This window comes from Chiloscyllium plagiosum, chromosome 18 (genome assembly GCF_004010195.1).
Source record: "Chiloscyllium plagiosum isolate BGI_BamShark_2017 chromosome 18, ASM401019v2, whole genome shotgun sequence".
Lineage (NCBI taxonomy): Eukaryota > Metazoa > Chordata > Chondrichthyes > Orectolobiformes > Hemiscylliidae > Chiloscyllium > Chiloscyllium plagiosum.
The window spans coordinates 66,511,716-66,535,313 of NC_057727.1; the positions used below are offsets into that span (position 1 = coordinate 66,511,716).

General features: G+C 42.0%; 1 protein-coding gene across 3 annotated transcripts; it reads left to right on the top strand.

Moving 5' to 3' along the window:
* The first annotated feature begins 128 nt into the window (after positions 1–128).
* Positions 129–23,598, top strand: thumpd3 (THUMP domain containing 3). Of its 3 annotated transcripts, XR_006314352.1 has the most exons (11): positions 129–153; positions 705–973; positions 1,603–1,680; positions 4,054–4,602; positions 12,173–12,303; positions 14,905–14,974; positions 18,148–18,263; positions 19,761–19,868; positions 21,017–21,140; positions 21,575–21,675; positions 21,783–21,866. XR_006314352.1 is itself a non-coding variant. In XM_043708517.1 (10 exons), the coding sequence occupies exons 1-10, from the start codon at positions 144–146 to the stop codon at positions 21,963–21,965; spliced, it is 1,638 nt and encodes a 545-aa protein (XP_043564452.1). In that variant the 5' UTR covers positions 129–143; the 3' UTR covers positions 21,966–23,598. The 3 variants fall into 3 exon arrangements, 2 of the variants coding, with proteins under 2 accessions (XP_043564452.1, XP_043564453.1); XM_043708517.1 differs by lacking the exon at positions 21,575–21,675 and having other exon boundaries at positions 21,783–23,598; XM_043708518.1 differs by lacking the exons at positions 129–153; positions 21,575–21,675 and adding an exon at positions 175–452 and having other exon boundaries at positions 21,783–23,598.

Below are 23,598 nucleotides of genomic sequence, written 5' to 3' on the forward strand. Positions count from 1 at the left end.
GGGGGGGGAGGGAGGGAGAGAGAGGGGGAGGGGGGGAGGGATGATGATGAGGAGGGTGATGGTGGATGTTGAGAGCAGGTTAAAGAGTGAAGGAGAGAGATTGGTGTAGGTGTGTGTGGCAGGGTGATACTGTTCCTAATCTAATGGAGAAAGGTGACCTGTGCCCCAGTCATTGGTGTGCATCTGTGCCCCAGTCATTGGTGTGCATCTGTGCCCCAGTCATTGGTGTGCATCTGTGCTGATTTCATCTCCAAAGATATTTTGATTATTTTCCTGTTTTCCAATTTTGTCGATTTCTGGGTGAAAGTTCCCATCAGCAGCTTTGATCGTTGGCAGCCAGAGACAGAAAGGCAGCCAGCTGGGAAGTGGGAAGGAGTTACTGAATTATCACTGGAAAGTTTGATTAAATCTAACTGGTACTGTTCTTCCAAGTACAGTCTCTCTTTCAGCAGGTGATTCTTTTCTGATTGGTAACTTACTTCAAAGCCAAGCTGTCACCTGTATCACACTCCCCACTGTCAGAGGTTGACATTAAGAGTAATGTTCCAGTTCTGAGGGAATGCTGCTCTGTTACCATTGCTCTACATGGCAATAGTGGAAAACTGAGCATAGCGTTAATTAATTGGCTGTAAAACACTTAGGTTCAACATGAGATTGTGAAAATTGCTCTGTAAATGAATATCCTCTGTTTTTAAATCTCGAAGAGATGCCTGTGCTCAGTGGAGATGCAGACAGACCAATTGCAGCTGAAGTTATGACTGAAGTGGAGCAAGATCCTTTTGGAAATGGAGACCTGGGAATGAAGCAACGTGATCGTTCACAGGAAAATTGGGTCACCGTTGGAGCAACAGTTCCCACCGGTTTTGAGAACACTGCTGCTGAGGAGGTCTTGGAAAAAATTGGATCTGAGTCCAGGATCAGCAAGGATCGAGGAAAGATCTACTTTGAGGTCTCCACAGATAATCTATTTCAGGTTGGTCTACATTGTTCTGTATATATGCTTTTCCATTCCATGCATGTAAAAGCAGTGCTCCCCTGACTAGTATCCCATCCAACATGAGTGAGTGCTAAATCCAATTTCACTGCACTGTGGTCTTTATGGATCTGCTTGATTGGTAACATTTTTGCGTCTGAATCAACACTATGAGGATTTGAGGCACATTGTCAAGGAGTTGAACATACAATCTAACTGACCCCACAGTGCTGTACTGAGAGAATGCTGCACTGTTGGAGGTGCCATTTGGGATAACTGTCCACTCCAGTGGCACAATTTGAAGACCAGGATGATGGAGGATATTCTCCTGGTTTTTAAAAATATTTATCCCTTAATCATTTATCCCATTACTGTTTATGGATTGTGGGATCATTCTGTGCACACATGTGCTGCATTTCCTACATTACAACAGTTCTTCAAAAACTGTTTCTTTGATGCAGGGTGATATGGAAACCAACAGGATGAGAGCGGTTAAATATAAATTTGGCTCAGAGCAAAGTTCTTACTGAATACGCCACCAGTAAGACGACTGAAAATTATATTCTCATAACTGCTCCTTCAACTACTGATTCATGGAAATTTCATATACATATTTTTCTCTATTTCAGATTCATCTTTTGAGATCTGTTGATAATCTATTTGTTGTTATCCAAGAGTTTCCCCATTACCAGTTTGGTGAAACCAAGGTAGGTGTGTAATTGGGAATAAACTAAATGTGAATGTGAATTAAAGGACTTGTTAAAGAAAAACTAACCTAAGTGCTGGACATCACTTTTTGATCCTGACATTACCATCTTGTGAATTTGCTACTATCATGAACCTGGTCCTGGCCCTGTTTACCTGTTGCGGTCCCCACTTCTACTGAGAACTACATTAGGCCCCTTCTCTGCTGAGCACAACTTGTGACAGTGATCCAAACCATTTTATAATGTAGGCCAGCAATTATCACAAGAGGCATTACTTCTTGAATCATGCAGTGACTCTCCAACTAGATGACCTAACCACTCTGCCACAGTAATAGCTACTGAAAGTCCCCTCCGCTGTGCCCTGAGGTACAATCACCCCTCCCCCCCAAAATAAAATCCACCGGCCCCGATTTCTGTCCCACCAGTAGCTGGTGAATTCCCTGCAGCCCCATATAAGCTTGATTCTGGTAGATGTATGATCGGAGGGGAAGCTAATAACAATAGGGGCACTGTATAGAGGAAAGCACAATTCGATGGCAATGAGGGAGGAGGATAAATGAAAATAAGTTACTAGAAGTTAGGAAGATGATCAGTATTACATGAAGGGGGAAGGGAAAAAGGGTCAGTATGTCAAGGGAAACCCAATGTCAGTTTGAGTTGAGGCGTTTGACAAGGGTGAAGAGAGAGAGACGACAGATAGGGGCAGCTTGAACAGAGATTGAATGAAATGGTGCAGCTTCATCTGAATTGGAGATGGGAATAACTGCAGGTTGAATTGAGTGAGAAGGGAAGAGGCTAAAGAGGACCAGAATAATTGAGAGCATAGGAAAAGAAGAAGAGGTGGATAAGGAAAAGCAATGTCTCTGAGGCGTTGAGTAACTCTGAACTGAGACAGGTGTGGCATGAATATTAGAGAGTTTGACTATCATGATAAGATTTAGTGAATTTATGAAATGTAAAAATGATTACATTCAAATCAAATTTTAAAAATGCAAAAATTCTAACTTGCCAGTATTCCTTTAAGAAATGCACCATCAAATTTGTACCTTTCACACTGATAATTCACTCTTCCACCTTTCTTAATTTTATTCATTCTAGTCTCCAGTCTAAGTCATAGTATTTTCTGTCCCCTTCCAGCTTAAAGTGCAAACCCCTTCTTGTTGTTTAATATCTGGGCTAATAATAAGCTGTGACTTTTGGAACTGTACAGTGTTTTATGACACATCTGGTCTGCCTTGGTGAGTTTCTGGATGACCCAGTGTGTTGTCTCTCCTTGCTCATCACAACTCCTTTCCCGAAGCCTCTGGTATTTGCTGGCACACTGACCTGCCCTCAGTATTTTGCCCAAGTTGCCATTCCTCATCTGTGGACTTACAGAGGGCATTCAGTTGAGACCAACCCTGTCATAGAAAGTCAATTTTCAGTGATCGGTTGTAGGAATTCCACCTCCTGTTAGTTTACAGGGCAGCAGAAACATGAGTAGGAATATTTTTTGCCTATCCCGTATTGCCATTGAGATGGTTGCCTTCTAGAACTGTTGCAGTCCATTTGATGTAGATGAACTTACAATGCCAATTTGGAAAAGAGTTCTTGGAGTTTGAACCAGTGACACTGAATCAACGACAATATATTTCCAAGTCAGAATGGTGAGTGGTTTGGAGGGAAACGTGCAGATGGTGGTGTTCCTATGGACCTACTGCCCTTGTCCTTCTAGATGGATGTGATCAGGGATATGGAAGGTGCTGTCTAAGGAGCTTTGGTGAATTTCTGCTGTGTATCTTGTAGATGCTGCTATTGGCTGCTGCTTGGAATGATAGGTAGACGGAGTGAATGTTTGTGGTTGTGTTGCCAGTGAAGCATGCTGCTTTGTCCTGGCTGTTACCTAGCTTGACCTGCACTCTTTGAACAGAAGTAATCATTTCTTTCCATTTGCTTGATTAATCATTTGGCATATTAATTAGTCCTCCATAATCGATTCACGGGAATACAAGCCTGGTCCATGTAACCTTTTGTCAGAATGTAACACTTCCATTGATCATTCTGATTGATCTGTGTGGCATTGTTCCAAGGCCAGTATATCCTCCCCGCTGTGCAGTGCCAAGTATTAAATGAGGTGTTCCAGGTGAGTTTCAACAGAACAGTATACAGCTCGAACAAAACTTGTATTATTCCAGTACTTGCTTAATAAAAGGCAACCTCCTGCTAGCATCTCCCTGCTCTTAGTCAACATAGTGCCCAACTGAAGGCCTAGAGAGGGTTTTAATATCTCATCCGAGACCTGTTACTTCCGATGTGCAGCACCCTTTCAATACTGCGGTAGCGTATCCGCCTGGATTTTATTCCTGTCTTGAAGTGTGCCATTTTCTTTAATAGGAAAGTGTCCTGGAGGACTTCAGACAGTTGGCTCCCCAGCTTCTTTGGGACTGTCCCCTTAAAGTTTGGGAATTGAACAACAGTCTGAAGAAAAGGAAGGGCCAACGCAGGAAAGGCAGCCGAGGATGTGGCTTAGGTCCAGAAGCATCACGTGAAACTGGTAAAATTAAAGTTGGCCAACGGGAGCCTGCTCCCTCTGACCAATCAGCTACTAATGATCCAGCACATCTTGGGACAGGATTGCCTATTATCCACTCTGGAGCAAGTGGCGATCAGCCTGATGAAATTGAGGAGTCCAGCGATGCAGTTGCTCCCGGGGTGGTGCTAAGTGACCAAGCAAAGATTTCACCTGAGGGGCTTCAATCTGACAATGACTGTCGTCCAGCAGCGAGTGAGGATGAAGGAAAGGGACTGCGTCGCTTCCGAGTCACCTGCAACAGAAGTGGGGATAAGCACAACTTCACCTCAATGGAGGCAGCCAGAGAATTTGGTGGAGCAGTGCAGGATTTCTTCAAGTGGAAGGCCGACATGACCAAATTTGATGTGGAGGTATGTAATTTATTTAATTTCCCCACCATGAATTTCTTTGCTCCCCTCCTGAAACTGTCAGCTGCTTTGAATTATTGTGTTGTGGGGCCAGGCTGCGAGAATCAGACGGTCACATGACTGCAGGCATCCTTACAGGCTGGCTTTATCTTCTCTAAGATCCACACAAGCACACTCTGAGCTCCCAGTTCCCTTGCCACTTTGAAACTGTCTCATGGTTGCACCCGTTTCAGTGGGACGAAAGGGAGTAAGTGGTAGTGCAATGTCTGAAAGTTCCAGGTGATTCATCTAAAAGTACGTTCAGTCAGATGCTGGAAAATCACTGGCTGGAGAGCAGGGCTGATGAACTATTCAGTAAGCTTCAGCTGCTTTCATGCTTTACAGGAGTGGTGGTATTTCTGGGAGTCACAACTTAAGTAAAGCAATGATCTGCATGGGATTAACTGATGTGTTTTTTTAATTCATTTGTTCGAGTGTGGGTAGTATTTATTGCCCATCCCTAATAGATGACTGGCTTCCAAGGGTCATTTCAGAGGGCAGTTAAGAGTCAACCATCCTGCTGTCAGAAGTCATGTGTAGGTCAGATTAGGTAACGTTTCCTTCCCTAAAGGACATTAATGAACTGGATGGGTTTTTTGCAGCAATCGACAATGGTTGCCATTAGGTTAGCTTTGGCTACCAGATTTTCATTGATTCAAATTTGCCATAGTGGGATACCAGTCAAATGTCCCAGAGTTTTGGCCTGGGTCTCTGGATTACTGGTCCAGTGACAATACCACTACATCACTGCTGCTCATTAAAGATAGAATTAGATTCTATTGTGCCTGCATTTGTGGAGAAAAGACATTAGACTCTATAAGTTGAAACAGTTTACATGACTAGATTTAAAATAGCCATGATAGCTATGGGTGTGGAGTCGTTGAGTATATTCATGATAGAGACTGATCGAATTTATTTTTATAGATATTTTTATTAGAAATTTAACATTTTTACAAGTTTACAAAAATAAACAAAACTCTCAAATATAAACATTGATATACAATTAAATCAAATATACAATAGCCAACATTTAACAAAAGAAAAAACAAAACTCAACTATCTACTAATCTAACCTACAACTAACCAGAGTGTATATTTAAGTCTCTTACATGCTCGGAATGTGTTAACATCAGATGTAATAAAACCCGTATTCGTGCGGGATTCCTCTCCTAAGGGGCCCCGGACCAGCAGGTTTGTAATCCTTGTTAGGATGGCCGAAATATCTGTATTTATGTAATTCAAGAAGGGCTGCCATATTTTATAAAATAATTCGGTCTTTCGGTGCACCATATTTGTAAGGAAGTCAAGAGGAATACATTCCATAATTAATCTGTGCCAATTTGAAAGTCCAGGGGGGCCCCTCAGCCACCCAGTTCACCAAAATATTTTTCCTTGCACAGAAAGAAAGAATAGAAAATAGTATCTTCCCGTACATGTCCAGGGAGGGTAAGTTCAAAAAGCCCAAAAGGAGAGATACTGGGTCCACTTTAATTTCCGTTCCTAAAATTTCTGGATCGAATTTGTTTTGGTGAATGAAATGACTGTCAAAAGACATTGTTAGCTTGCTTTTCAAAATGTAACTTTCTACATGCTCACTGCCAATTCTGCTTCCCACTTCCTTAGTCTCCTGGTCGCTGCCGATCTTCTCTCCTTCACGACAGTCCATTAGTAGAGCACATGGCTCGGCACGGCCATATTGCTCGAGCTGTCACTTATTCCTGACTGTGTTGTGACCTGTACCAGATAGCATCTCTGTGAGAGGCCGTTGCACCCCTTCTTGCAGGCCATCACCACCTCCAGGATCTGCTCCGATATAATGGAACTACTCATCTTGGCTGGCTGCGAGGTCTTGATATTCCTCTGGTTCCTGGATTAGTGGTGCTGGAAGAGCACAGCAATTCAGGCAGCATCCGAGGAGCAGCGAAATCGACGTTTCAGGCAAAAGCCCTTCATCAGGAATAAAGGTCGGTTGACATTAATGGAGATGGAGAGGTCCAGGAAGGGGAGGGAGGTGTCAGAGACGGTCCAGGTAAATTTAAGGTCAGGGTGGAATGTGTTGGTGAAGTTGATGAATTGCTCAACCTCCTCACGGGAGCACGAGGTGGCGCCAATGCAGTCATCAATGTAGCGGAGGAAGAGGTGGGGAGTGGTGCCGGTGTAATTACGGAAGATCAACTGTTCTACGTAGCCAACAAAGAGACAGGCATAGCTGGGGCCCATACGGGTGCCCATGGCTACCCCTTTGGTCTGGAGGAAGTGGGAGGATTCAAAGGAGAAATTGTTAAGGGTGAGGACCAGTTCGGCAAAACGAATGAGAGTGTCGGTGGAGGGGTACTGTTGGGAACGTCTAGAGAGGAAAAAACGGAGGGCGTAGGTGGTGTCTCGAACGTATGTGGGGAGTTCCTGGACTGGGGGGGATAGGACAGTGTCGAGGTACTCTTGTTGGTCGTCATTAATGGAGATGGAGAGGTCTAGGAAGGGGAGGGAGGTGTCAGAGATGGTCCAGGTAAATTGTTCCTCCAGGCTGGTAAGGTGTCGGATGTGCTGTGCTTGGGACCTCACTCTTTACTGCCTGAATTCAACAGCATGTGAAGTGAGTTCTAGTCTGTCATCATTCTGCAGCCTCAAACTAGGCTATATTCTTATCAAATCATGTTCCGTGGTCTGGCCTCCCAGAGCTGATGGCCATCAGTCTCCACCCTTCAATCTAGATCTTGTCTGGGTGGGTGCTCCCAACAATTTTCAAGAATCTTGTTACCATCAGGATTGGCTTGATCGACACTCTTATCAGCTATCTTTACCATTCACTCCCTTCACCACCAATCCACAGCAGCGTATACAAGATGCATTGCAATAACAACAACTTGCAACTCATGATGTCCACCATCGAGAAGGACAAGGGCAGCAGACACATGGGAACACCAACACCTTTGCGTTCCCCTCCAAACCGCTCATTCTTTCTGACTCTGATCTGTCAGTAGGTCAAAATCTTAGAACTCCCTTCCTAACAATACTGTGAGTGTCCGTACATTAAAGGGCTTGAACTCTCAACATCATCTCCAAAGCAACTAGGAATTGACAATAAATTCATGCTTAGCCAGCAATGCCCACATCCATGAATTAATACATTTTTAGAAAGTCAAGAACCAAAGAGTTTGAGGATGTGATACAAGAGAATCTGGAAATTTTCATAAAAAGTTTAATAAGGCAGTCACACCAGAGGTTATTATACAATCTTAAGTGGGATAGGAAGTACTAGTGTTGGATTAACAGATAGAAATAGAAAACCAGGTGTAGAAACAATCAAGATGTTTTCAGGTTGGCAGGAAGTAATTTGCTGAATACACAAGGGTTAGCGCATGCATCTCAGTTATTTGCACACTGCCTCAATGAGTTAAAGAAGGGACTGTATTCATTGCATTCACTGATGGTATGCTGTTAGATGATAAAGTAAGCCAAGAAGCAGATGCAAAAAGGAACAAGGAGATGTAGACAAGTTGTATCTCTGGGAAAAATATTTTTTTCAATGGTGAAAGACTGGAACATGTTAGCATTCAGCAGAACTCGGATGATTTTCAGCACAAATCAGAGAAGGTTAACATACAGGTGTGGCAAGCTATTAAGAAGACAATTAGTAGATTCGACTTTAAAATAAAAAGATTGAAGTGTAAAATTGAAGAAATCATTCTGATTTAACAGAGAGATGGTGAGACAACACTTGGAGGATTGTATACCGTCTTCTTACCTAAGGGAAGTATACTTGCATTGGAATATCATAAAATTTCATGAGATACAATCTCATTCAGAGGATCTATTAGGAGAGCTGATTTCACTGAAGCATAAACTTTTTAAGCAACTTATCAAGACCGATGCTAAGAGGATGATCCCTCAGGCTGCAGAGTCTAAAACTTTAGATCACAGTCTCTGGATAATTGTTGGCCGTGGAGTCTGAGATGAGACATTTCTCCTTTCAAAGGGTAAAACATCTTTGGAATTCTGCACCCCAGATAGCTGTGGATGTGGAGCCATTGAGTATACTCACGATAGAGACTGATCGATTTTTTTTTTTTTTGGCTTACAAATGAAGGATAAGGAGTAGTGAGAGAAGGTGGCTTCATGATCTGGTTGAATGGCAAAGCAAACTCAAAGATCCAATTAAAAAGGCATATACATAATTAAGTGCACTCCTTCCTCCAACCCCGCATTCATGTACTGCACAACGTATTGGGAAGTGCTTTGTAATCTCAAAAGTAATGAGGAGTAACTAAAGAATATTAATTCATGTTCACAATTCAGCCATTGCCTACTGAACTTCAGATAACATCCATTACGAATCTCCTCATGTTCTGTTCTTATAAGTTGCTACTTTCTGTTATAAAATTGGTAAATTAAAGCCACTGTCTTCAGCTCTCACCCAAACCTCACATCCTCATCACCAAATCTGCCATCTTTTCCGATCATTTTCTCAGTCTGAACCAAATTATTTGCATCCTTGGTGTGCCATGAGACCCTGAGCTGAGCTTCCCACAGCATATCCTCTCCAACTTGTAGTCCACCACCTTCCTAAGATTATTCAGCTCTGATGTATTTGCTGCTGAGACACTTATCTGTGCCTTTCCTTATTCCATTATTGCATTATTCCAGTGTTTTCCTGGTTGACACCCATCTTATACTTTCCAAATCTGAACTTCCCCCAAAGCTCTGTTACCCCAACCTAATTCCCACTATTACTTATCACCTCTTTGCTTATTCATTTTCACCAGCTACAGACACCACAGATCTAAAACTCTTATTCTCAGGTTCAATATTCTCCATAGCTTTCTGTAATACTCTTCACATTTACTCCATTCTAAGATATGGGCATTTGTGTAACTCAGTCTCTTTGTCCCACCATTAGCTGCCTTACCTTATGCTGTTAAGACCCTGAGTTTTAGTATTCTGACTTGATTTATGAAAAGATAACCCAATCTGTCATCAAGTTTGTTGTCACAAACCAAAATTTGATCCTATTACAGTTCAGTCTGTTTCAGTCAAATTAAGACATTCCTTAAAACCTAGCAATTTGACCAAACATTTTGATATTTGTCCTAACATATTGTCTTTTGTCTCTGTGACATAATTTCTGTTTGTTTCAGTGTCTGTGAAGTGCCCTGGGCAGTTAACTGTGTTAAAAGGTACTGTATAAATGCAAGTTGATATTGAAGTGTTGTCAGCTGAGGGTCCAGTAAACTCTCTCTTGTTTCCAATCTCATACTCTAAACAATATGTTTTCCTTTGACAGTCTTTGAAGGATTGTTTACCAGCTAACCTTGATGAGAGTACACTGTTGACCATGGACATTGGATCAACGCAAAGCTACAGTAATGTCAGAAAATTTGAAACCACAGTTTTAGTTTGAGAAAGCCAGATTTGCACAGCACCGAGGTCATTAACCCCCATTCCAACAGTTGAGCTGTTCGGGTCACTGTGTAAAAATTAGCATTTGAAACACCTTCATTGAGAATATTTCTGCAGAATCTGGAAGCCTGCCACTTCTTGAGGTAGTGCTATGATATGGAAGCCCAGGGTGGTACTCAATTTGATTGAAAGAGACTGAACTGTAATAGGATCAAATGTTTGTTTGTGACAATGGACTTGATGACAGATTTAGGTTAGCTTTTCATAAATAAAGTGATTTCTTGGAGGTGGTCTGTTGCAGTAGACAGCATCCCTGTCGCCGAGCAGGAATCTCAAGGTTCAAGCTCCACATCAGGACGTGATGGCCAAGGAAGGTGTGATTGCAATGTAGCAAAAGAAGTTAAAATATTTAAATCCTTCCAGTCGTATAATGACAGATCGGAGCAATGGGGGGAGGGGGTCTCCTGGTCACCCAGAACCTGCAGAAGGCAACAGCACGTCAAAGCAAATTGCCCTGTCTAACCATGAACCAACATAGGGCAGTCTGTGATCTCACCGTTCTGTTAGCTGGAGAGAGAGAGAGAGACTTCCCACTCCCCCTTCCACCCAGATCTGTCAGAGATGTGATGGACAGCCAAGAAACTCCTGGTTGTTGACCCATTAAGATTTTCTTTAACAAGTAATATATTTCTGTCTTTGGAGAGAAGAATAATTAATTATGAGGTTACAAATTACACTGGTAGATGCGTACTGAGGTGGTGAGATAGTCTTATAGCACGAAAACAGACTCTTTAGTTCAACCAGTCTGTACCAACTATGATTCCAAACTAAACTAGTCCCACCTGCCTGCGCTTGGCCCATATTCTTCCAAACATATTTTATTCACGTGCTTATCCAAATCTCCTTTCAACATTGTAACTGTACCCACAGCCACCACTTCCTCTGGAAGTTCATTCTTTCTCCTCTTACCTTAAAAATATGCACCCTTGTCTTAAAATCCCCCATCCTGATGAAAAAACACCTGCCATTCACCTTATCTATAATCCTCATGATTTTATTAACCTCTATGAAGTCACCCCTCAACCTTCTACTGTCCTACTGAAAAAGGTCCCAGTGAGAAAAGACAAGTGGATCAGTGGATAACACTGTTGCCTCACAGCACCAGAACCCGGGTCCAATTCCAGGCTTGGGCGACTGTATGGAGTTTGCACATTCTCTCCGTGTCTGTGGTTTCCACTGGCCACTCTGGCTTCCTTCCACAATCCAAAGAGGTGCAGGTTAGGTGAATTGGCCATGCTAAATTGCCCATAGTGTAGGTGAGGTGTATTAGTCAGGGGTAAATGTCGAATAATAAGGTTGGGGAATAGGTCTGGGAGGGTTACAGTTCAGAGGGTTGGTGTGGACTTGTTGGGCCAAATGGCCTGTAGGGATTCTATGATTCTATCCAGCCTCTCCTTATAACTCAAACCCTCCATTCCCAGCATCCTGGTAAATCTCTTTTGAACACACTTTTTAGCTTAATAATATCCTTGCTATTACAGGATACTCAATGGGAACAGTGATCCCTGTGTTTGTGGGAGAGGATGAATATTCTCTGGAGTGCAGCAGGTGAAGGCTAAATTGTGAACATGGGATGAATAAATATCCTTGAGTTTCTGCTCATTAGCTTTGGGAATAAGAATCACTTCCCAATGAATGGTACATGTGAGTTTGGATTCGAGGAAAGAACGTACTCAATTAGATAATTGCCTTTTTATTTCATGTCAATGTTCTAAAATGTGAATATATTATAATCTAATCTTAAACTTCAAGATCAATAATGTAAAAGTATGATGAAATACAACGAATCATCTATCTGATGTTAAACTAAATCTGTCTACAGTTGATTTATTAAATCTATGCATTGGTGTAACAAAGTGAAATATTATGGGCAGAAGGCACATCGACAGGATGTTTCTTTGGGGACAGCAGGTGGCTGTTGGTGTTGATGGTGTCATTTACTTCATTTGGAAATAACCATGGTAACGGTGAGGTGTACTTTGCAGTCTGTGGGAGGTGAATGACGCTGCTGTGCTCTCATCATTGACTATCTTGTTTCTGTCCTGTGCAGTCTATTTACACATCATTTACTTTGCAGATCCTACTTAACATTCATGATAATGAAGTAGTGGTTGCTATAGCCCTGACAGAGGAAAGTCTGCACAAGCGAAACATAACACACTTTGGGCCTACAACTCTTCGATCTACTTTAGCTTATGGGATGTTAAGGTATGATTCATGTTAGCTATGTAGCAATGCCCATGGGAGAAATTGCCACTTACATGAGATACTGTAGGCTTCCCATTTTCTTTGGATCTCTATCTCAACACATGTCGATGCTTAAGTGTGCGTAGGAGGGAAATTGGTGTGTGGCAATATTGTGTTTAGACAGTCTGTCATGCTGTGCTGTTTCAGTCATCCAATTAGTCTGACTCTTGTATTTTCTTCATAACAATTTTCCTTTGTAAAATTGATTTCGCATTCATTCCATTTGGTTAGAAATCACCATTAAAGGCATTGAGTCTGTATTTGGCTAACCTCTTCTGATTGTGATAGTTACAGGAGAAATATGATGAGCTTGTGGATTTCTTTATCTCTACAATCCAGACGATCTAATCAGCTACCTCAAATTTTGGATCATCAGTCTGCAGCAATCACTAAAGAGACCAATAGTTTATAAAGATAAATTTAAATTCTGAATGACCAGCTGTTCTACTTGGCCACTGGGTGAAACTTTATCTAAAGCTCCCCCGGCGTTATAACTGAACTTAGATGTTTCTTCTTTCTCTCTACCTTTCATGCTGTCTTCAGATTCCCTTTGTCCAGTAGACCCACCTCCTGATTCCTCTGTCCTCTTCCCTCTGAACTGCTGACCATCCAATTTCACCTCCGTTTAGCTGATTTTGTTAACAGTTCACTCTCTCTGCATCTGTTTTCTCTCCCTCTCCTTTAAATTTGACAATATCACCTCTTTCTCAACAAACAACCCTTGTGCATTCCCAATTTTAATTGCTTCATCACAGGTGGCTGTGCTTTCAGCTTCTTGAGCCTTAAATCCTGGATTTACCATCATCCACCCCTCTGCTTCTCTATTCTGCTTCTGCCTTCGAGACACTCCTTAAAATCTACCCAGCTCTTGGTCATCTGATCTAATGACTACTTATGTGGCCGAGTCATAATTTGTTGAATAATGTTCCTCTGAAGCTCCTTGGGACAGTTGGTTACATTAAAGGCGCTATATAAATATAAGCACTTGTGATTTGTGGATTCTTTAACGCTTTCTAATTTAGCGATTTTTGAGAAGATTTGTAGTTCAGGTTGATGATAAGTCTGTAAGTTAGCTCGCTGAGCTTGAAGGTTTGTTTTCAGATGTTTCGTCACCATGACTAGGTAACATCATCAATGAGAGTCCCCTGGTGAAGCACTGGTGGTATGTCTCGCCTCTCTATTTAAAGATCTTGGTTTCGTAAGGTGGGTGATGTCATTTCCGGTTCTTTTTTTCAAGGGAAGATAGATAGATAGACTCTAAATCGATATGTTTATTGATGGAGTACTGGTTAGAATGCCATGTCTCTAAGAATTCATCCATCTATCCACCCAAACTTTGGGTCCGCTATGTAGATGACACCTTTGTCATCACAAAACGGAATAAATTAGAGGAAACATTAATAAACACCAGCACTTCACCGAATACACTCTGATGATGTAACCTAATAAGGTGACAAAATGTCTGAAAACAAACCTTCAAACTCAGCGAGCTAATTTACATACTAATTTATTTCTTTCAAATTTTGAATCATCTGTCTGCAGTAATCACTGTGTGGAGACCAATAATTTATAAAAATGCATTTAAATTCTGAATGACCAACTGAGAAGATCACACAACAACACTTTAAGGTTCAAGACCTTTACTGTAGTAAGTGAGCTTATTATTCCCTAAATTTTGTTTTAGCAGATTATCTCATTTGAAAGGCAGAAACCTCTGACAATGCACCTACAACACCAAACACTGACATAACATTATGACACGTCCCTGTTGCTCCTATCATACCCCATTTACAACTCTGCTTAGATTTCTGAGAGGCTTTGTATATAATCATAGATCCTGATTTAAACTTGAACTCACTGCTCTAGCTCGAAGTTTGGGTGAAGATTTGTAGCTCGGGTGCTTGTTGTTGTGGTTCTGTTCACCGAGCTGGAAATTTTTGTTGCAGACGTTTCGTCCCCTGTCTAGGTGACATCCTCAGTGCTTGGGAGCTTCCTGTGAAGCGCTTCTGTGGTGTTTCCTCCGGCCTGTCCCTGCTGCTTCCGGTTGTCAGTTTCAGCTGTCTGCTGTAGTGGCCGGTACATTGGGTCCAGGTCGATGTGTTTGTTGATGGAGTCTGTGGATGAGTGCCATGCTTCTAGGAATTCCTTGGCTGTTCTTTGTTTGGCTTGCCCTATAATGGTAGTGTTGTCCCAGTCGAATTCATGTTGCTTGTCGTCTGCATGTGTGGCTACTAAGGATAGCTGGTCGTGGCGTTTCGTGGCTAGTCCACAAACTCCATCAACAAGTACATCGACCTGGACCCAATATACCGGCCACTGCAGCGGACAGCTGAAACTGACAACCGGAAGCGGCAGGAACAGGCCACTATAAATGCCGGAGGAAACACCACAGAAGCGCTTCACAGGAGGCTCCCAAGCTCTGAGGATGTCACCTAGACAGGGGACGAAACGTTTGCAACAAAAAATTCCAGCTCGGCGAACAGAATCACTGCTCTAGCCTTATGCTGGAGTAAATTTCTAATCTTTGTGATTCTTAATTTTCCATTTAATTCTGTATTACAGGCTTTGTAAACCTCAGCCAACTGACATCATTGTTGATCCAATGTGTGGAACTGGAGCAATACCAATTGAGGTAAGGTATTGATGAGAACAGATCTCCTGAAAAGCAATGTGGTCTCACCAATCTACACATTGTATGCATTGAATCACACTCAAAATAACAAATTTTAAGTCTATCACAGGTATTTTCTCTGGTTCAGTTCTATCAGTTATTTTTGGAAGCTGATTCTATAACCCTTGCATTTGAGATTTGATAAGATGAATGGTGGTTGTCTTTTCCCTAGAATGGGGGATTTCAAGGCTAGGGGGCATATTTTCGAGGCTAGAGGAGAAAGATTTAAAAAAGACGTGAGGCACTTTTTTTTTTACACAGAGCATTTGTGTGTGGAATGAACTTTGAGAAGAAGTGGTGGATGCAGGTACAGTTACAATGTTAAAAAGACATTTAGATAAGTACACAAATAGGAAATACATGGAGGGATATGGGCCAAGTGCAAGCTGGCAGGACTAAGTTTAGTTTGGGATTATGGTCAGCATGGACTGGTCAGACTCTGTTCCCGTGCTGTATGACTATGACTTGCGCTGCCTAAAGCAATCTTCTACTGATCTCTCCTTCAGCAATTTTTCCCTTGTCTCAATATCTCTGTCATTCACTTTGTTTCTTCATTCATTTTTCTTCCCTTCATCTTGATTTCTCTCCCCCATGTGTTCTCTCTCTCTCTCTCTGTGTGTGTGAGACTGTAGCTCAGTTAGTAGCACTTTCATTCCTGAGTCAACTCGAATAGGAAGTCGATGCTTTGATTAGTGTTCCGACACTGATCACCTTGTGCATAACATCGGAGTGGCTGTGTGTGCACACGTCCGAATGGGAACGTTGCTTGTAGGGGAGGAGCAGAACTAAGTGACACATCTTGAGAATAAGGGGGTCTCCTTTTTAAGATTGGAATGAAAGTTTTTTTTTCTTCTGGGGCGTGTGGGATGTGGTATTCTCTTCCCCCGAAAACAGGAGGCTGGATCATTGAGTAGATTGAAGGAGGATTTAGATACATTTTTGATTGATTAGAGGGTTGTAGATTATGGCAGACTGACAGGAGAGTGGAGCTCAGACCACAGCCATGGTTTTATTAATTGGCACAGCAGACTTGAAGGGCCGAATGGACTACTTCTACATTCCTGACACCCACCTTTACTATTTTGTTGCTTACAACTGTACCCTCTTGTCATGATGCCAGCATTATTTATTGTTACATATTTTGCACTTCGAATAAAGCCCATCTGGACAGACGTAGCACTCAGCTATGACCCACGTATACTGCACTGAACAGTACAGAGTGAGAGGTTGCCACGTACCGTGGATAACGTGTGTGACGTTAGCTCATCTCGGGTGTGTTGATGGTAGGTGCGTTAGTACAGGGATAATTAGCTAGGATTCTCCCTCTCTGTCACCCCGGGCCCTCCCTCACATCCCCACCCTCTCTTACTGCAGTACCCAGATACCCCAGCACAATGTGGTGAGTGCAGCATTGTTTCGGAGGACGTATGGTTTGGGAATTTGTTCGGCTCTTGGATTTTGCTCATTATTTCTGGGATTGTTGTAGGCTGATTAATAGATTTTGATTGCAATGATTGGTCAATTTTGTTATTATTGTAACATGCAAATCACAAAATGGTAAGAGTGAACTAGAAGCTGTGTTTTCACCTGGATTTACTAGGATTTACTGAAACATTGATTTAAATTTTATTGCATGTAGCAACCAAAATAAGACCTCTCAAGTAAGCAAGTTAAGTCTCAAAACTCAACTTGGCTATTACCCAATTAATGGTGGAATTTAGGTACAATTCCAACCTTTAGTTTCTGACTCTGATTTCTGAACTCTGCTCCACGGAATCCTGGATTTGATTTCTCATACAGTCTTCCATCCTCCAAGTTTGTGGTGTGACAGTTTTGCTGATCGTTTAGATTCTTTCATCCATAATATTGACTACTCCTCTGAAGCTATTAGGTCTCTGCTTGCCACCTTATCAGAAGTAGCTTCCCTGTTCCTTGTTACATTTAGCATTGACTGTCTGTTTGAAGATGCAGCATTCCTGAGATTAACTCCTTCAATTGCAGGGCAATCATTTGTCTTGTGCCATAAGGCAGCCAGTTCTCAAGCAAATGTCAAAATAGTTGTGTTAAGTGGCTTCAACTCCTCCTCCCAGATATGGCTCATTGCTTTCAATTCCTATATAGGTTTGTCCTTGTCTCTTAATAGTTTATTCTAGACAAAGTTGTTGTTTCTTCTTTCACTCTACGAACAGTCATTAAAGTTCTGAAATTTACACTGTTACAGTCTGTTGAGTCAGTGGGTGAGTTAGAGGACAGAACTCTGGGCTGGTGGAATTGTGGCCTAGCATGAGTTGGCACCTTCACTGGGCAGAGGTGGCACAGACATAAATAACACTCAAAATTCATGACCACTTACTTCATCCCTTCAGGTAAATTCTCACTTTGATGCGTTGATGTTCTTGCTAAGTCATGTTTTTTGAGTTGGATTCAGAAACAATAGATTAAACGCTGCCACTGAAAATGGCCCTGATGAGATTGGAATGTCTGTGTAATGGTACGCTATCACAGCTGAATAAGAAAAGCTGGATGGAGCGGTCGATTTCTTTTAGAACATAGAACATAGAAGAATACAGCGCAGTACAGGCCCTTGGGCCCTCGATGTTGCGCCGATCCAAGCCCACCTAAACTACACTAACCCACTATCCTCCATATACCTATCCAATGCCCTCTTAAATGCCCATAAAGAGGGAGAGTCCACCACTGTTACTGGCAGGGCATTCCATGAACTAACGACTCGCTGAGTGAAGAACCTACCCCTAACATCAGTCCTATATCTAACCCCCTTTTCTTGTCAGTCATTTTTCTTGTAGATGTCCCAAGTAGTAGTAATTTTTAAAATCCTAACTATGTGACTTGGCTGGTGTCCAGAGTGATGCTGCTGAGATTCTGGTCACTCCAGACTTTCTTTGCTGCCTCTTCAACACACATCGCTACATTCCATTTACTGGTGATAAATGGGTCAGCCTAGCAGAGATGCAGATCTGGCTACGCTGTGGTCAAAACATTTTCCAAACAATCAAGGGTTCTCTTAATTACTTCCACCTGTATGAAACACAGTAGCACTTTGCAGAAGGAATATGTTTTGTTCACAATGCCTTAATTTGTGGACTTTATATCTAACTTTTATACCCCTCCAGGGAGCATTGGAGTTCTCACAGTGTTACTTCCTTGCTGGAGATAACAACATACTTGCTGTAAACAGATCTGTGAATAACATCAACTCTCTACAGAAGAAGAGACTGGAGAAGGGAAGGTAAGGATTCATCCTGTTGCACGCAGTAATGACTGAATTCTACCTTTCTCTGAGTAAATAGAGGATTTGTTATAAGTGTACAACTGGGACAGTAGTCAACCTTCAAAACTCTTCTTGCAGAATTAAGTTTTTCCAACTCTTAATTTTTCAGTAAGCCCCAGCTCACCTGAACATATTGCCAGACGTGTACATTTTGTAATTGATGTTAATGATCATTATCCAGGAGCTGTAATCCTCAGGTAAAGAGAATCTCAGTTGGGATGACCTGCCGAATGGCCAAGTGACCTGCTGAAACCTGTTCTCCAGGCTCTTTCGTGATGGCTATCTCTTTGGGTGAAAAGTGTGAGGTGCACAAGTAACTGTACCTGTCCCATGTCAGGGTCTTTAGGAGAACAAGATGTCTGGGTTAATGCTTACCCTGCTTGCAAGTTGAAATTTTGTATCAGAAAAGCAGAAGGTTCCTGGAAAATTAACAGCGATTGAACATCAAAAGTCAGAAATTGTAATTATTTTTCACTTTCAAAAGAAAATGTCACTTAAATACCCAAAACGTAGGAAATCACCAAGGATGAAAAGAGAAAATTAACCCCCACGCGTATATACACACACACACACACACACACACACACACACACACACACACACACACAAATTATCCCCCCAACAAACGCAAAAGGAATTAAGGGCTACGGGGAGAATGCGGGTAAGTGGAGTTGAAATGCCCATCAGCCATGATTGAATGGCGGAGTGGACTCGATGGGCCGAATGGCCTTACTTCCGCTCCTATGTCTTATGGTCTTAAACACACTCACCCACACACACTAACATCACTGTGGGTATTCTTCCATCCCAAGAATTGCAGTGGTTCAAGAAGGCAGCTCATCACCACCCTGTCCAGGACCATCAGGATGATTGATAAATATTGGCCTAGCCAACAACATCCACATTCCATGAACAAATTAAAAATGATCAGCTGTAGCAGAATTAATTGGGGGGGGACCAGACTGATAGATAAATGTCTGTTGCCCTCCAATATTCTGTTGCCTGAGTACTTTGTCCTAGTATTGTTTCTCAGCATCCCCCACAAAGGTTCACTTGGCAAAGCTAATTGATTACTAGGCCACGCAGACCAGCTGATTCCCAGGTTTACTTCCAGACCTCTGTCGAGTTAGCCAGTCTCAGCTGGGATGATGGCCGAGGCCTAAGGCACTAGGCCTAACCGGGAAGGAACATCAATCCAGGTTCCCATTCCTGATGCCTGTCCCATGATTTCCTTAACTAAGTATCCTGCAATTGTTTACTGTCTGGGCTCCCACTTAAAGGTGTATCCTTGGTCTGGTTTTCTGGGACACCTGGCAACTGTGGGAATAAGGCAGCATGTTCAGGGTGAGAGTAGGGGCTGGTGAAAGGTAAAGACCTGATTGTGATGGAGGCTAACCTGAGGCTTCAGTTCACATCCATTCCTTTACTGAATTGTGTTTTATTCCACCTTTTCAGGGTTACCTGGGGCATGCCACTGGATGTTGTACAGTGGGACATCTGTAACCTACCACTGAAGACCAGTTCTGTAGATGTAATTATATCAGATATGCCTTTTGGAAAGAGGTAAGTCATTCTGATTGTGAAATTAATTTATTTATTATAAACAGAGCAACGAATCAGCTGTCTGTTTAAGGGACCTTCTGGACTGCAAATGTGGTTGCCTCGCGCTTACTTAATAATGACATGTAGTAAGCTGGTATATTCTGGAGTTGTCCTTCTATGGTATTCTGCATGTTGTTTTCCACAAAACGGACTTAATTCATAACATATGTAAAAATATATTACAAGATATTTCAACTTGACAATTCTAGCAAGTGCAACAAAATTCAACTAATAAAGTACCTTTTATGACCACCAGCACTTTATAGGCAATGCAGTATTTGAAGTGTAGTTATTGTTGTAAGGTAGAATACACTGTAGCCAGTTTGTGCACAGCAACCTCCCAAAAAGAGCATGTGCGAATGCTTAGATATTTCGGGATGTTGATTGAAGGATAAATACGGGCCAGAAAATCAAGAGGAGCGTCCCAGATTATCTTCAAAATTGTCATGGGTGTTCATATCCACTCTGGGGAACAAACAGAGGCCCTAGCCTGTGCAACACTCCCTCAGTACACCACTGAGGTGTCAGTCTTGGTGTTGTGCTCAAGTCTTGAAATAGGAAACAAGTTCACAACCATCCAACTCGGAGACAACAGTGCTACTAACTGAGCTATGCTGACTAGCAGAGGAATACTCTGCTGCTGGCAGTGAACTCATTACCTTGCCAAGTAGGCACTTTGTGCATTGCCATTCCTTAGTGATCCAGAGCTGGACTCTGATTTCCATTTCTATTCAGGAAGGTTGCTAGTCCTTCTGTTAACCTTTCTTTTTATTAATCAAGGCTTAACTGGCTGATTAGGTGCTGATCAGCCCATCCCTGATCATGTTTTACATGGCTGTTGCTGTTTGATTATATCCGCTAGCTTCTACCTAAGCTGTTGCTTCGGAGGTGGAAGATTTTATGACTGATTAACTGGCCACAGGTCACTGATTTGGCTCTGGTCTGTGCTAGTTGATCGTGGGATTGTACAGCGACAATACATGGTCTAAGAAGAGAACAAGTAGCCAGTGTCTTTGTTGTGACTTCTATTGTTTTTGGGGTAGGTTAGAATGCAGTCTTAAAGTTCAGAAAATATTGATTTCTTTTTTAATATATGTTGGAAAAACTAGGATAGGCTCGAGAAGGAAAAACTGGGACCTGTATCCAGCCTGTCTACAGGAAATGGGGCGTGTGTGCAGGCCAGAGACTGGCAGAGCAGCCCTCCTAACACAGGACAAGAAATGCTTTGTAAAGGTAAAATGATGCCTGTATTGCTGGGATTATCCTGTTACTCTAAGACACGGAGCTACCGATTAAATCATTTCAAATGCTTGTATTTCATGTTACACAATAACCTTTGTACTGTCGTCTGCCAAGATGGTTGTATTGACAAATGAGTGCACATTACAGAGATATCCCATCAGCTGTTTGTGAATGTAAACAGGGATGTCAGACTGAGGTTACCAACAGTGTTTATACTGAGGTACTTTTGTGTTTCAGTCCTAACGCACTGAGATAATTCCACTATCTAGCATTAAATTTACAGAGCAATTTAGACCTCCCACAAACACTCCATTCCCTAGACTGGTCATCCTAGGAGTGCACCCTAGAGAGAGGAGGGGGGAGGGGGCGTGGGCAGGGCATGTGGCGTGGTCAGTGATGATAAAGGTGTGTTTGCCTATTATTAGACTGCCAGGACCTGTTATCTACAATCTTAGTCTGGTGTCAGAGGTTACCTGGAAACCATGGAACCATATTCCAATACACAGTAGTATCCCTCCAAGCTGAGGCAGGTTTGGAAACTGTTCTGGTTTTAATCACGGATTCTGAAATTGTAATTTGTTGAGAGCCTGTGACCTGCAGAACTTAAAACTGGTGTTTGCTTTCTTGCTGCAGGCCATGTCAAGAATGGGGCACCTCTGGAGGAAGTCGCACACTGTCTGGGTGAATGTCGGAGGACTCCATGCTGCTGTATACTTGCTGAAACGCACCAGTCTTTCTCTTGACAGATTATTTCAGAGACCTCAAGATTCTGCTACTAGTGAGGAAATTCCCTGTAAAACAGGGGCAAAAGAATAAATGGAGCTTGGAGTCTGCACTCACAAGGGAAAACATTTTGTTTGGGCTAAAAATGAGCCTTGCTGCAAAAGAGGGGATATGTTGCTGTCAAGTTTTACATCCAGGAAATCAGAGTGAGGAGGAGAGGTGCACCCTCATGCCAGTTAATATCGGGTAGCATTTTCAGATTTCTGAAGCCTTATCTACTTGACTGAAGGATGCAGGATAATTGTGTGCAGCATTTTAAAAAAGCAAATACCTGTGGGGATTCACATAGGGAGAGAGAGAAATTTGCATAAATGACCATCTCTTTAACACTGGATATCAACCTTTACCTCTAGGAACCAAATGAGAGCACCCCTGAGTTCACTTTCATGGTGTTTTGAAATAGATCTGTTGCTGGACTTTGACCATTTTTCCACACATCGGTTGTGAATGTTAGTCAGATGAACAGGGCCAAGGAAAAATATAGGACACTAACAATGGGGAAAATCTTTCCTTCAAGTGAACTACAACCAACAGACTGCAAACATTCTAAACTTCAGTTCAAGAATTTCCTGTTCTGTCTGTGTTTAAAACTAAAGAACGCTTGATGAAAGTTCACAGCCAGTGTCAAATATTTAATTTTTTGGGGTGGATTTGTGGTATTATAATAAGAGGCTAAAAGGTAAATGTTTATTCTCCTCCTCTTCTATATGTTTAGTCTCACCTCTGCTAAATGATTGATTCTCTTCCTTCGTGGTTGAAGTTTTCAGCAAGATTTCTTTTCCCTATCTGCCATGACCGCTTTAAAGTAATGGGCTTTAATATCTTGCTTTATAAATGCATTGCACTGTAATGCGAGGCAATAATGTTCCCAGTTCAGTGCCTGGATGCTGGTTTTAATAGTTGCCTTCATTGCCTCTGGATTATAGAGGTAATGGAAGATTAGTCACCATTGCCACTGCTCGTCAGAGCAAGTGTAGAACTGTTGGTTGATGTTTCTCCATGATTAAATTGTTATCGTTTCAGGAGAATAGAACTATATTTGATTTGAGCTTCACCATTTTCTAGTGTAGAGTGAAACTCTCACTAGCCTTTAGAGTTATATTCACATTCTAGTATTTATCTGGTGCTTTAACATATGAAAATGAAAACTAGCTGACCACTTCACACTGTTTATAGTGCAGTGACTGCTAATGTAGACACCTCTTCAATTTGGGGTATCTTATGTTGTTTGCTGTGTAATGGGAAGCAGGACTGACGACTGGGATACCTTCAGCTTGATGATTGAAGACTGACCTAATTGTCCTTACCGCAGTTGCATTAAGATTAAAATACAGTTAGCAGAAATACACAGGCCTGGCAGCACCTTCTAGAAAGGGAAGCTGTTAATGTTTCAGGTCAAACCTTTTCCACTATTGTTTGCCTCTCAACAGATGCTGCCTGAAATATGAGAGAAATTCCAGCATTTCCTGTTTTTATTTCAGATTTCTAATGTCTGCGGTTTTTTTGGTTTTGTATCATTAAATGTAACATCGGTGATATTAAACTGAAGAGTTTTCCCAGTGCTTTGATGCTCTGAGAGGAGTTCGTGGGATTGCAGCTGAACTCAAATGATACATTTTGTTATATTAGAAAATTATTTAAATTTTACAATAAAGTTTTGTTCTGA

Excerpts from the sequence above, each read along its gene's own strand:
- thumpd3 (XM_043708517.1), top strand. Across the intron at positions 1,681-4,053 it reads ACCAGTTTGGTGAAACCAAG|GAAAGTGTCCTGGAGGACTT; the intron begins GTAGGTGTGTAA and ends TTTCTTTAATAG. Across the intron at positions 4,603-12,172 it reads TGACCAAATTTGATGTGGAG|ATCCTACTTAACATTCATGA; the intron begins GTATGTAATTTA and ends TTTACTTTGCAG.